Here is a 12,249-nt window from a genome sequence, read left to right as displayed (position 1 = left end):
CGTAAAACCCACTAAAATCTACGATAGCGCCATCTAGCAATGTTTCAACCTCTATGCGCATGCGCGCGGGCGCGACGAGCTCCCGCCAAAAATCAGAGAAACGTCATTAGAACAAAACTGCCTGGCTTTGTCTCCTCCGCTTGCATCAGAAGTGCGCTATTATTAGGATACTTTGCCAAGAAGAACATCCGAATCGATCCAACGCTGCATTCTGTACACTTCGACTCGTCAACATTTCAAAGATTCTTTACAAGACTGAAGAGACGGTTATACAATGCCGAGAAGAAAGAGCAAGGGCAAAAATCCGGCTCCGAGTTCTCCGACGCAAGCCGGTGAGCCACAAAACGAAGGTGAGCTATACTTAGTGATATTCGTTAATATACTTTACGCATACGTCATACTTTTCATTCGATATCTCACCTGTATGATAACGTCTTTTTGCCTTGAGAAACTTGTATATTTGGCTAGACTAAGCCTTTTGTTCTAAAAAAAAGAACCTTTTATACTTTATAACAACTAGACTCAATTGATTCTTGACATATGAATGGTTATATTGCATAAAGTACTTGCAAAAGTTAATCTAGAGGGTAAGTCCTGAATCACACAACATGCTGCTCAAAATCGATTATTTTTGTTGAGAAATATTATAAAATTTTAATGATTATAGTCATGGTCATGCTATCCAACTTTGCGAGTATTGATATTGAATTTTTAAAAAGTAATTAAATAAAATTTGAAGGATTTTTCCAGAGCGTTGAAGAAGTGATGGATGACTCCATTTATTATAATACTAAATTACAAAACTGCATTCCCAACGCACAAATTATTGGAAAGATAAATTACAATTCAAGTACAATCATTCTGACATTCATAGTAAAATTCTGAATGATTTGGTTTAGGTTACTTGCACTCTACAATATAAATAATTAGATGCAAATTTTAGAAAAGATTTACTCGTGCACCAGATTAAACAAAAGGTGTTTTTGTAGTACTACAATATCAGCATTATTTTCATAACTTTATGCTTATTTTGAAGAATATGCAAATGCAACATAAATGCATTGTGCATTCAATTCTAAAAATATCAACTGCACGCTTGTAATTATTAATCGAATTCAGAAAGGCATTTAATTAGCGATTCTTGTCTAATTTGATTTGATCGAACGGTGAACCAGCTTTACCAAAATTGCTTCTAATTAATTGATCCAAAAGTAAAATTTTGGATTTAAAAATTTACCAAGAATATCTTGTGTAATCACGTCTCTTTTTCCCTCTCTCAGCCGAGTTTTAATTCCCGAAAATTATATTACCCGACGAGACTTTCAACTTTCCCAGTATAGCTTCAGTTAAGTATCTAAGATACTGGGTCACGAGGGCCGTCTGAACTCACCTTAGGTCGTGTGCGGTGTGACAGCGAGTAGCTGCGATAGTTTCTGATGATCACGCGGTCCACCGCCGGGGCTATTGTCACGTTAGTATACGATTAAACCGCTGCTAAGATACATCGTCCCTACGGACTTTCATCCTATGTGTCGGCGCTCGAGTATAGTCCTGTAGAATCTCACGGGATATAGGCTCAGTCGGACCATCACACTGGAAATTGACTCTATTAGTCCTAGGACCTCAATGCTCCCTAGGAATTTATTGTATTCTTAAGAGGGTGGATTGTTAAATTTTAGCTCGAAATTTTTTATATATTTTACGTGTACGTTAATGCTAAATAAATAACGGGATGATTGAATAAGCAGAAACGTCCAGGTTTGGAACAGCATTTACACAACGTTCAAATATTGTACTCCGCGTCACTTTATCTCGTTATTTTACTCAACCACCTTCTCGATTCTACTTTTTACTCTCGGTATCTTTCCCATTGTTTGTACTCAGATTTCGTAGCCAGCTCTAGTATTTGCTATTTGCATTTAATTAATTTTGAATTAAATATACTGTACAGTAGTCCTATCAACACAATAGCTATAGCTCTGTATACTGATCAAATTGACTTTTAATTATCGCAATCGATTCGTCATTTATCTAAAAACAAAACCGTTTCAGTTCTGTTGACGTTCGAGTTTCTCAGTATCGACTTTAGCTACCTCATCGAATATAGATATTACGACGAATGAAAAGCTCGATGTTTAAATTTTATATATATATATATATATCGATTAGAAATCATTGCATTATTTGAGATTTACTGTTTTTCAGAGCATGCAGAGGTCAAGGAAATCTCTGAGCATATGTTGATCGCTTATCGTAAGTAATTTTTCGTTCTCAAATTCATGAAGTGATTAATTATTCAGTTATTCAAATATTTAATTCTTACAGTTTCATACATGGCAGAAAAAAAAGCAATAAAAGAGCATGATAGGGAGTACAGACGGCGATATTATGCCGAAAGAAGACGTACGGCCCGTGAAAATAATCTGAGGAGGATGAGAGGCGAGCTCTCGGGTATTGAACGAAACATCTTTATTTTCGAAAAATTGTATCTCAGGGTAAGATAGATGCACTGGAAACTAACGTAAACGTTCACTTTACAGACGATAACTCGGAGAATCGACGCAGGACTCGTTCTGGGGATAAAGTTCGAACAACGCAATCAACAGCAGAGGCTTCTAATATGAAGCCAGGGGAAAGAAGACCAAGAGGAAAAAGAGCTTATAGTGAGCTAGCATTAATATTCGAACTTGATTATCATATTTGTCCGATTGACACGTGCTTATTATCTTGTAGATTCCGAAGGACTTATCATGCTATACTGCGAGAATTGCGATACGTCAAGGCGCAAAATTAATTACAGACTAGAGACAGTATGCAGAAAATGCAAAAGAGCTATCAAATTCCAATGCATTAAATGCAGTTTGACCTACAAGTCACATACGGCATGCGTGGCACACCTCCAAGGAAAACACCCTGATGCGGAACCTGAGTTCTAGAAAATTCTAGAAATGTTTTCTAGAAATATTTGTTTATACGCTTTTTTATTACTATTTTTGAAGCCATATTTACAAAGTTAAGGAAATTGTAAATTCCTTCCAATTTAATTTGGCAGTGTCACTGTCTTGATATAGAACAAAGGTTTATTCATATAAGTTTATTGTTTTTTTGGACGCCTCTATATAATACTGCGTTTCGATAGTATTATATATATTTTTTCAACTTACGCTCAAGTTGCATTTTTTCCGCTACTAACTGCTGCACGTCTGATTGAAGCAGGACAATCGTAATCCCGAGTGTTTTCCGCCGAAACTTTCATTTGCGACGCTCTGCATGCTTGCACATACTGCATTGGCTTCTCATCCCCTAGGAATTAAAATTGTTCAGGAGAGCCGTATGAAAAGCATCCATCCATTGCGGAAATAAAAAAGTTCCCTATCTATTCGGCTTTCGCTTTATCTTATTTTAAAAACTTTTCGTTAATGAAGCAATCCATCTGTCTCTCGTGTAAAAAACTTGCGCGAGAGCAGCTCGTCCCTCTTTCTCATTTCGAAACTTTACTGCTGTTGCTGCCCCAGCTTCTCATTCGCTATTCTCCTAGCGCGTCTCCTTTCAGTCCGCTTCTTTAATTTCCTCTTTAATTTATATAGTGAGGCTGGCTCTTTGTGTTTGTTTGGCTAATTTGGCTAATTTTTTTCATGACGCTTTGAGCTTTCGCTTCTATGGAAAGTTTATATGTGCCTCTTAGTATAACTTTATTATAAAACGTAAATGAAAAAGTAATTGCTCGCCTTTCTTTATTATAATTGTTAAGCTGTGAGAAAAATGTTTCTAATCGCTATACACGTAGACTCGGTCTATCCGTTCCCAAATCTCAAGATTTTCTGATGCTTATACACAGGCACCTATACCGTTTCCGTCGAATGTTTTTTTCCCTCTTCGCCGAGAAACGTGTTAATCGCTACAACTTTTCTAGAGTTTCTTCTTCTTGTTTCCGAGGCGAGAAAAGAAGCATCTGGCGCTCGTTTCTCGTCTCGTCTTTTTTCCTCATTGTTTGCGCTTAGCTTACACCACGGCGCAAAAGTACAATCATTCTTTTCTTCTACTTTATTTTTCGTCACTTGTGTTACACGGTCGTGTCGCTTTGAACAATAATCTACGAAGTGTGAACAATTGAAAAACGATGTGCAGACTTAGTAGTAAAATTAAAAACGAATAGCGCAACACTAAGCTAAATTAATCGAGTCGTCGCCGCGTTTAAATGAATTTCATATTTTAATGAAATAATTGCTTACACTTCTCCGTTTACTCTTAATGAGCCGTCCACTACTGAGAGGGGTCTTTTTTCGAACTTTTGCCGGATGCTTCATTTCAATTCTTGTCGGTGTTAAAGGTAGTCGATAAGGAAACCGTCACTGCTTTTCGTTAATTGAATTGTGTGGTTTCCCTCTGATCTCGAGAACTCGGTACGCTCGGAAATATTCTTAGTTTTTCTCTTTAGTTGAAACTTTTGAACAATATTGCTTTATTTGAAGTGGAATTCGCATCGCAGGAAATTTATTGCGCTTCTGTTATTAATTGATTCGCTGTGTAACTTTCCGAATTTTATTTTCATCCAACTCTTCGAACGTTTTTTCCCTTTTTTACACAAGAGGAAAATATTGGGTTTCCTCGGAAAATATTTGTTAATTTCGGTATCTTTGCGGTGCTTCTATTGATGTATACAAAATTAAAATAAACTAAATGGACATCGATGAATCCTTATTTTTATATTTTGAAATAAATAACATCACACTAAAACGTAAAACAAAACTATGAGCAACTGCACTCGGAAACACGCTATAAACGATCGTCCAATAACCTCTGTTAACGATTCCACAGACAAGCCCATAATAAAACCTTGGAATAAACTCTCTTTGCCCATAAAAAGCCATTCTCTCTCTCTCTCTCTCTCTCTCTCTCTCTCTCTCTCTCTCTCTCTCTCTCTCACTCTATCTATCGTGCACCTCATAAACGTGTCCGAAAAACATATCCTCGGAACACTCCCCACATCTCTTCCTAGTGCGTGCAATCTCGCACATTAAACAGAAAAAGCTATAAAGCCTGAGTCTCTCTTACCGCGTGTGACAACAAAATATAGCCACAACTAATTCCAGATACTCGCTTGCGAAACGGACGCCTGCAAAAAGCTCGAAAATCGATGCGCCGCAGCTGAAATTTTGAAACGAGTCGTGTCGCTTCGGCTTTAGTGTACCACAGGGAGGAACTGTCCTGATGGCGCTCAATTCGCGTCTTATATTTCGCGGTGCATTGATTATTCATGAACTGCGGCGCTGGGGACACGGTCGACGGTCGTATGGAATGAATGTTCCTAGTGTGTTTGTTTTTGACGGAATAGTATAGGCAGATGATCTTCGTATGTGTGGTTAGAAGAGATAAAACTATTCGAATTGCTCGACTGAGAAAAATTCTACGTTGACGCGCGTGGTCGTATTAGATAAAGTGCTTTTTTCACACCGGATCAAAAAGCGACTGCGGCACTTCTACTTTCAACTAGATTCCCCTGACTTTTCTCCCTTTCATACGCGTACGTGGGCGACGCGGAAAACATGACGATAAAATCTATATTCCGCACGTGGTAAGACGTCCTTCATCCGCGAGTTTACGGTTGCCAGTAGATTGCGCGCTACGAGCAAAAAATATGAACATCCCGCGCGTCGAATCACAGCGAAGCTCGAATTCACGAGTTAATTCGAAACGTCAGAAAAAAATTTTCAAATTCTCAAAGTCTCTGCTCGAAATGTTAATTAAACCACGTCACGCATTGTTCCAAGAGTAAACGCCGCCGTGCAAGCATCAACGCAACAATTTGGGCTTGTCCAATACTGCCGGGGTATAATAAAGTCCTGTTGTGTTCCAGTGTTCTCTCTCGCTATGTATATGTATACACACACATATACATACACGTGCGTATACACCTGTCCCTGCATCGCATGAATTATTCAGCCGACGGGATCGCCGTCCCGCTGATGTGTATCGCGCGCCCTGAGCCCGAGAGCTTGTCTCATTGTACTATTTCTATATATACACAACAGGATTTTAAAGGAAAAAGTCGAATCTGTGAGATTTTTTTTAGAGAAGCTTAATATTAGCGCAGGCCTACTGTATTGAAGTTCAAAGGCCTGAGAGTAGCTATATAAGACAATAAAGGTGGAAATCGATTTTGTCGACAAATTCCAGGCGATGCTGTACCGACTCTTCGCTGCGGGGTTGAAGGGCTCGGTAAACACACTTGTGGTGAGCTGGTGCTAAAGTATACTATATTCGAGGGCTCGGCTCTGTAGGCTGTACGCTTAAAAACAAGTAATCGGATGACACTTCGGCGCCGCGAAATTGGAAGGTCAAATAGCTTTTGTCGTATACAGATAACCGGGAATCATTTTTCTTTTTGTTTTTCAAAATGGAATATTCTTTCGCTTTTATCAGCGAATTCCGTGAGTTTCCCCAAAGTTGGGTGAGGCGCATGTGTACGGATAATTATATGAGTGAGATGACGAAATCAGTTGCGGAATTCAGAGAACTCCCTGAGTAAAATATGCGACATTAAGGAAGTTTAGCGGAAGTTAAGTCTACGTGGCTGACGTTCTGTTCATTATATTCGCATTCAGATGTATATACGCGGCTGCTGAGAGAAGAGCCAGAGTTGCCTTATTTTTCCTTGTTATGAAATTATGCGACGTCGCGAATTGATAACGTTTTATAATGAAATTCCTGGATCCACCTCTTGCTTGCGCAGGCAGTGCATTATTATACACGCGAGCTTTTGAAATGAATTTCTAGAAAGGCATGTAAGCTCCTCGCGCGCGCGGGTATATTAAAAGTGTGTTGTACTGCAATATGTATGCATGAAAAAAGGAATCTAATATTTTTTTTATTCGAAGAAATTGCCTTCGTGCTGGAGATAAAAATTATTCTCTCTTTCGTACTTCATGAAGAGTCATTATGGAGAATAAAAATTCAATAAAAACTTGTAAAAAACAATCAAAAACTCGTAAAATATACATAGATCCTATCTGACGAACGTCAAACTCGTTGTATACTTATCGAGTGGTCCATCTAATTCACGGGTTCTCTATGCGACTTGACAGCTTTTATCAGTCCCTCAACTCTTATCCCGTGGGTGCTCGAAACATTGCAGCCTCGCCGCTAATCTACTTATGCCGGCATTACGCTAATACTCTCAAGTTCGATTTTCTCTCAGAGCATATGTCAACCCCCGCCAATATACTGTGTATAATTCAGGTTATAATAAACGGCCTCTCAATTAACATCCAATACAGGAATACGCCTGTCTAACAAGTTTTTTTATTGATAAAACTGCGCACATATAATAGGATAAAGCTCGCATATATGAATACCGAATTTTTACGCTCGACAAAGCGAATAATTGAATGCAAAGCCAAAACACGCTGTCACGTCCAGCTTCGCGGGCGAATTTGTTATTTCTCGTTAATTTATACTCGCGCGTTCCATGTTATTAAAAATACGCTACTCACGAGTAGAAAGAAAAATAATAAAAAGCCAGTGATAAGCTTTCTGTCGAGTTAAATTAATTTTGTGCTAATTCAATACAGCTGCCTTAAATCACGAGTATTTTATTAAAGATAAACGAGTACATCACAACAAAGCTCGACACGATCAAACGAGTTGATTGAAACAGGATTCACGCAGTAAAACAACTCTATACAGCCCCGAATAGACAGAAATCGCCAATAAATCACAACCCCCAGCGAAATAAATCACACAGCGATATCATCCGCGTAGGCATCGATGAAATTCCCGGGGAAGTATTGAAAACGAGCGCATCATCCGAAGTAGGTAAGCCGCGCCGGTGCCTCATTAATCAAGTGAATAATTTATATCCAACGCTTTCTTACGCCCTTTTTTTCATCGAGACCGCACGAGTCTCCGCGGTATGAATGAAGCTTTTAGCCGATGATGGTTTTCGCTCTAAGTTCGGATTGTTATTGCGTGCGATTTTCTCGAAACTACTATATGCGCGCGTATCGCGCGCAATATCTCAAGATTTTTCCACGGCTGCATCGGGTAATGGCACTTTAATGATATCCGCAGTGTGCCTCTGGAATATAAGCATACGCCATGTGCGCCGGTGTGTATGGATCAGACTTTTTATGCTGACTGTTGCGGTATCTCGGCCTTTACAACCGACACGTTATGTGCATTACGATTTTTTAACGACTGGCTTTCAGTTATTTATTCGCCCCTGCGAGTATTACGGTACTAAAGCGGAGCCAATAAATTATTGGACTTTATCCTCTATGAATATTTTATTTAAAAAAAAGGAAGAAAGAAAAAGCTCGAAGATTGACAAGCACGAATCATCTCTTTAAGAGCAGTGGACTTTTTCTCATTAGCCGATCGGTAACTAACTTCAAAGACACAATTGCACGAGAACCAATAATCGTCTTTAACCTTAACGCAAAGAGACGCTAAGAAGGTTTAATGTGTTATAAAATATAAGAAATATGAGAAAAAGTAGAAAACGATAAGTTTCATTACTGAAATTCAGAGAGCTTTAATTAAAGTGACTCGCAAACAGAGCCTCGGGGCCAAGTCGAAATGTCAAGTGCCGTGAGACGCCTACGTCTGTTTAAGTAGTGATTAATTAAAATATCCAAGAAGTGCCGAGAGAAAAGCTTCAGAACAAAACAAGGGAAGGATGAGAAAAAGCCAGATGAGAGTAAAGAGTCAAAAGAACAGAGCCTCTGGGAAGCGGGGATAAGATTGAATAAGCCGCGAGAAAGAATATATCGCAAGAGATTTTCAATGTTTAATAAGCCTTCGAGGGCGAAAAAGAAGAATTTTGATTGATCTCTTGCAACCATCAGAAACTTAAATCTTCTGTCAATCGATCGATCCCTCAGCGCACCAGCATCAACACCGCGAAGTTATCAATAGGACGTTGCCCCCTATAAAAAAAAGGCGCCTCGAGAAGGGCGTAATTTATGAAGCCGTCTCGCAGAGCAACAAGTTCGCTTTCGATATTTGACGGCTTGCGGAACAGCGGGTGTTCTAATTTAGAGAAAGTAGATTTCTCGGGGGCGAAGTCTGCTTTATTAAGGGCCAAGTTGCAACGAGTGAGAGGATTGAAGGCGCCGATGGGGGGCATCGATCGCACCCTGGAATTTCAAGACATACGTATGGATGTGCTGCGGCTCTTGTGGCTTGTGCCTACTTGATCTCGAGCAATTTCGTTATTGGCAATGTGTTTCCTTGTTACCCGAAAGTTTTTTAATTACAGAAAGTGATGAAATGTATGTGATAAGGTTGTAAAAAGCCACACCTTTCCTCCTCATCTTCCTCGAGCCATTCCAGCGACAAGCTCCTCTGCTTTTACGAGATCGACAAGCCGGCCGATCAATATTAATGGAATCAGGCCAGAGAAACAGGCTCACACGAGAGCAACCCTTATCTCCACCAGCGCAGTCCATGTTAGGACGCGCGAGAGACTTTATTTTTCGGCGTATATTCTCTGTGCAGCGAAAAAATTGGGCTTTAAAAAAAAGGAAAACCGTCGGTACATCTTTTATGCGGCCCAACGAATTACGAGTGGCTTGCTCGGATATGACACTGTGTTATAAGCTATGTTCGAGCGTCGCTGGGGTGAAAAGTGCGGTATACTTTGTTTGGCAAATTTTTAAATATTTGAATATTCATAGATTTTGGAAGATAGGGATGCGAAATAAAAGAGAAACGGCTCTGTCACGCATTAGTATTACGGCACCGCTAAAACTTTGGAAAACTGCTTTACGGCCTTCCGAGTGAGATGTGCGAGTGTACACGCATATAATACACGCTGCAACGAGAAACTATAGGTAGATGTGTATATATTTCGGCGCGGGTTTTCGTTGGAGAGTGATGAATGTTTGTATTTACGAGAGCCGCGGCGGCGCCCAAACGAGATGATGTAATGCATTGCATTCTCCCGCCTGCAAGTTCTGTTTGCTCTGCTGCTGTTGCTCTTTCTGCTATTGTTGTAGCTGGATCGAAGCTCTCGAGCTTGCAGGCTTTGATAATGAACGTCTTCTTGGGCTGTGATCGTAAGGTTATCCTCCGAAAGCTTTGTTATACCGGAATTCTGCGGAGAAAAAAAAAGATTTTAAATTGCTTAATATGCGAAAATTTCAGTGGTATTTAAGGTTGTCCGCGGCTGGATGTGATAGTCGGTCTAGTAGTGCAGGAGAGTATAATGAAAATAATGTGAGCAGAAGAAAGAAAGAGGGAACGTAGTGAAAAGCGGGAGATTTGAATAATCGCGGCAGCCGGCGCTAAATGCCGTGGGAGGAGCGGAACACTTTGTGCCGTGCAGTGCTAACGTATGAATGAAGAGGAAGGTGGATGATAATAATTTTACGAAGCCAAGAATGGTGCGTTATTTTAAAAAAAATTCGATACCTTCGCAGACTTTCAAATAGTCGCATCGAAAAGTAAAAGCTCGCCGAATATTAAAAATTCCCAATTTAGGCCACACCACACTTTTTATGAATCTAGGTTAGGTACAGGAGCGAAATGTGCAAAGCACAACGAGATTTTATGGGTCAGTGTCCCGCGGCGCGTGAATAACTCCGCCGGGGCTTCTTGTTGACATTTTCCTTGCGAGCGAAAATGCAAAAAATTTTGACGGAAGCTTTTTTCGATGCTGAGTATAGCTTACTCTGAATTTAGCTCTCTCGCGCAGATCTGGTATTAATTTGCCGACGTGAATATTTATTGCATACACTATCTCGCGGCGGTGGTTAATGACGATGATAATGGTGGCTGATTATGCTTGACGATCTGAGCGCAGCAGTGCGTGCTCGATATCATCCTATGCAACCACATCACGACACGTGCTATTTGCCCGACAGTTATATACATAACGTCACAGAAGCAGAGACGTTGCGTCGATGCTGTCTTCGCGAGTACTGAGGGTGTACAGAGCGCGCACGCGTAGATAGATAGAGAGAGAGAGAGAGAGAGAGAGAGAAAGAGAGAGAGAGAGAGAGAGAGAGAGAAAATGGTAGGGGTAGGGCAGCCACGGGAGAGGAGCATAAGTAGAGTATCCTGATGAGAAGGACTGAAGAGGGGGTGGTTGAAATTGTAGGTAAATGGGTGGAAGACACTCGCTATAGGTATTTACAATTGTAGCTGAATGGCAGTAGTAAGGCACGCGTTTGGTCAGACGCACTTTATTATGCGTCTAAATTTGCCACCGCAGGGTTTATGTTGTAATCAAGCTTGAGAGCTTTCGTGACAATCGAAATATTTTACAAAAAATAAATCAATCTTCCTCATCAATCACCGACTTCAAAACTGTGATCCAAGATTCGTAGTGTCTTGGAGAATTGAAACATAATCTCATCGACTAATTGAGTTGTGTCACGTTTCACGACTGCTTTCTCAGCCGATGTCCTAATGCGCTGAGTGTAAAGTTTGAACTGAGAATTTACTATACGCCCAGCGCGTCGATCGTCTAAGTGTATTACTTTAAAGGGGTCGGGAATTACTTGTAGAACCTATCAAATGCAAAGTTCCGAGAAAGAGACCGTTCAGCGCAAAACAAAAAAAAAAGAAGATTATCAATAACCGGGTCCACGACAATCAATTAAGGCACGTCACGTGTGACGCGCTATTGGAAAACTTTGGCTCTTGAATTGGGTGCAGCACGGAAAGTCGGCGTGTGTATGTGTGTGGTCAACGCGAAGTAATAAATGGTCCTCGCTTATCGAAAAAATCACGGCTGCTTTCTTTCGCCTCGCCTGTTGGCCAGTCTTTTTTTTTGTGTTTTGGTGCCGAGGAAACGAGCAGAGCGTGATCGGTGTGGACAAATTTTTTAAGTTTCGAATGATGAATGGCTCCAAGGCTGTTATTAGAGCTTTATTTTTAGGGAATTATTGAGTTGGCGTCGGGTCACCCCATAAATCTACGGGATTTTCTGAAAGACGACCATTAATACCTCGAAATGGCTGTACGAGAAAGCTTGCCAATTATATTCATCGATGCTCAGACAGTAGAGGGGTTAAACCGCAGAATGTACTTGTATAGACCAAATTCATGCGGGACTTCTGCGGTGTACACTTCGAAGGGACTCGACGAACTCAGCATTGTTCGATGGCGTGCCGATGGCTCCAAAGTGGTTCGGCGCATGCACAACCTCAACCAGTTTCGACTTTGGTGAGCCGCTCGGGTGATTCTCGCTCCAGACCTGCAGACACACACACACGGGTATATGTATATAGATAGTGTTTGATG

General features: G+C 40.5%; 2 protein-coding genes across 4 annotated transcripts in view; one reads left to right on the top strand and one right to left on the bottom strand.

The window, feature by feature from the left end:
* Window positions 1-12,249, bottom strand: part of LOC100123447 (dipeptidase 1) — a 104,385-nt gene that overhangs the window by 60,773 nt on the left and 31,363 nt on the right. Inside the window, exons 11-12 of one of the 3 annotated variants that reach the window (XM_031931560.1) lie at window positions 11,954-12,202; window positions 9,895-10,096 (exon numbers count right to left, since the gene is read on the bottom strand). In XM_031931560.1, coding sequence (XP_031787420.1) covers window positions 9,895-9,939 — 45 coding nt within the window. In that variant the 5' untranslated portion in view covers window positions 9,940-10,096; window positions 11,954-12,202. Of the gene's footprint in view, window positions 1-9,894; window positions 10,097-10,413; window positions 10,609-10,672; window positions 10,913-11,953; window positions 12,203-12,249 lie in introns of those variants that run through there. The other 2 variants (XM_031931561.1, XM_031931562.1) reach the window with 2 other exon arrangements.
* Window positions 28-4,695, top strand: LOC103316291. The gene is made up of 5 exons (XM_031931564.2): window positions 28-350; window positions 2,206-2,253; window positions 2,326-2,451; window positions 2,541-2,663; window positions 2,734-4,695. Exons 1-5 carry the CDS (start codon window positions 275-277, stop codon window positions 2,934-2,936), a joined length of 576 nt encoding a protein of 191 aa, XP_031787424.1. The 5' UTR covers window positions 28-274; the 3' UTR covers window positions 2,937-4,695.

Source organism: Nasonia vitripennis, chromosome 5, assembly GCF_009193385.2.
Source record: "Nasonia vitripennis strain AsymCx chromosome 5, Nvit_psr_1.1, whole genome shotgun sequence".
NCBI classification, from domain to species: Eukaryota; Metazoa; Arthropoda; class Insecta; order Hymenoptera; family Pteromalidae; genus Nasonia; species Nasonia vitripennis.
Note: the sequence above shows the minus strand (reverse complement) of the source record. Positions and strands in the feature narration are given on the sequence as shown.

Excerpts from the sequence above, each read along its gene's own strand:
- LOC103316291 (XM_031931564.2), top strand. The coding sequence starts at position 275 with ATGCCGAGAAGAAAGAGCAAGGGCAAAAATCCGGCTCCGAGTTCTCCG. Across the intron at positions 351-2,205 it reads CGGTGAGCCACAAAACGAAG|AGCATGCAGAGGTCAAGGAA; the intron begins GTGAGCTATACT and ends ACTGTTTTTCAG. Across the intron at positions 2,254-2,325 it reads GCATATGTTGATCGCTTATC|TTTCATACATGGCAGAAAAA; the intron begins GTAAGTAATTTT and ends TAATTCTTACAG.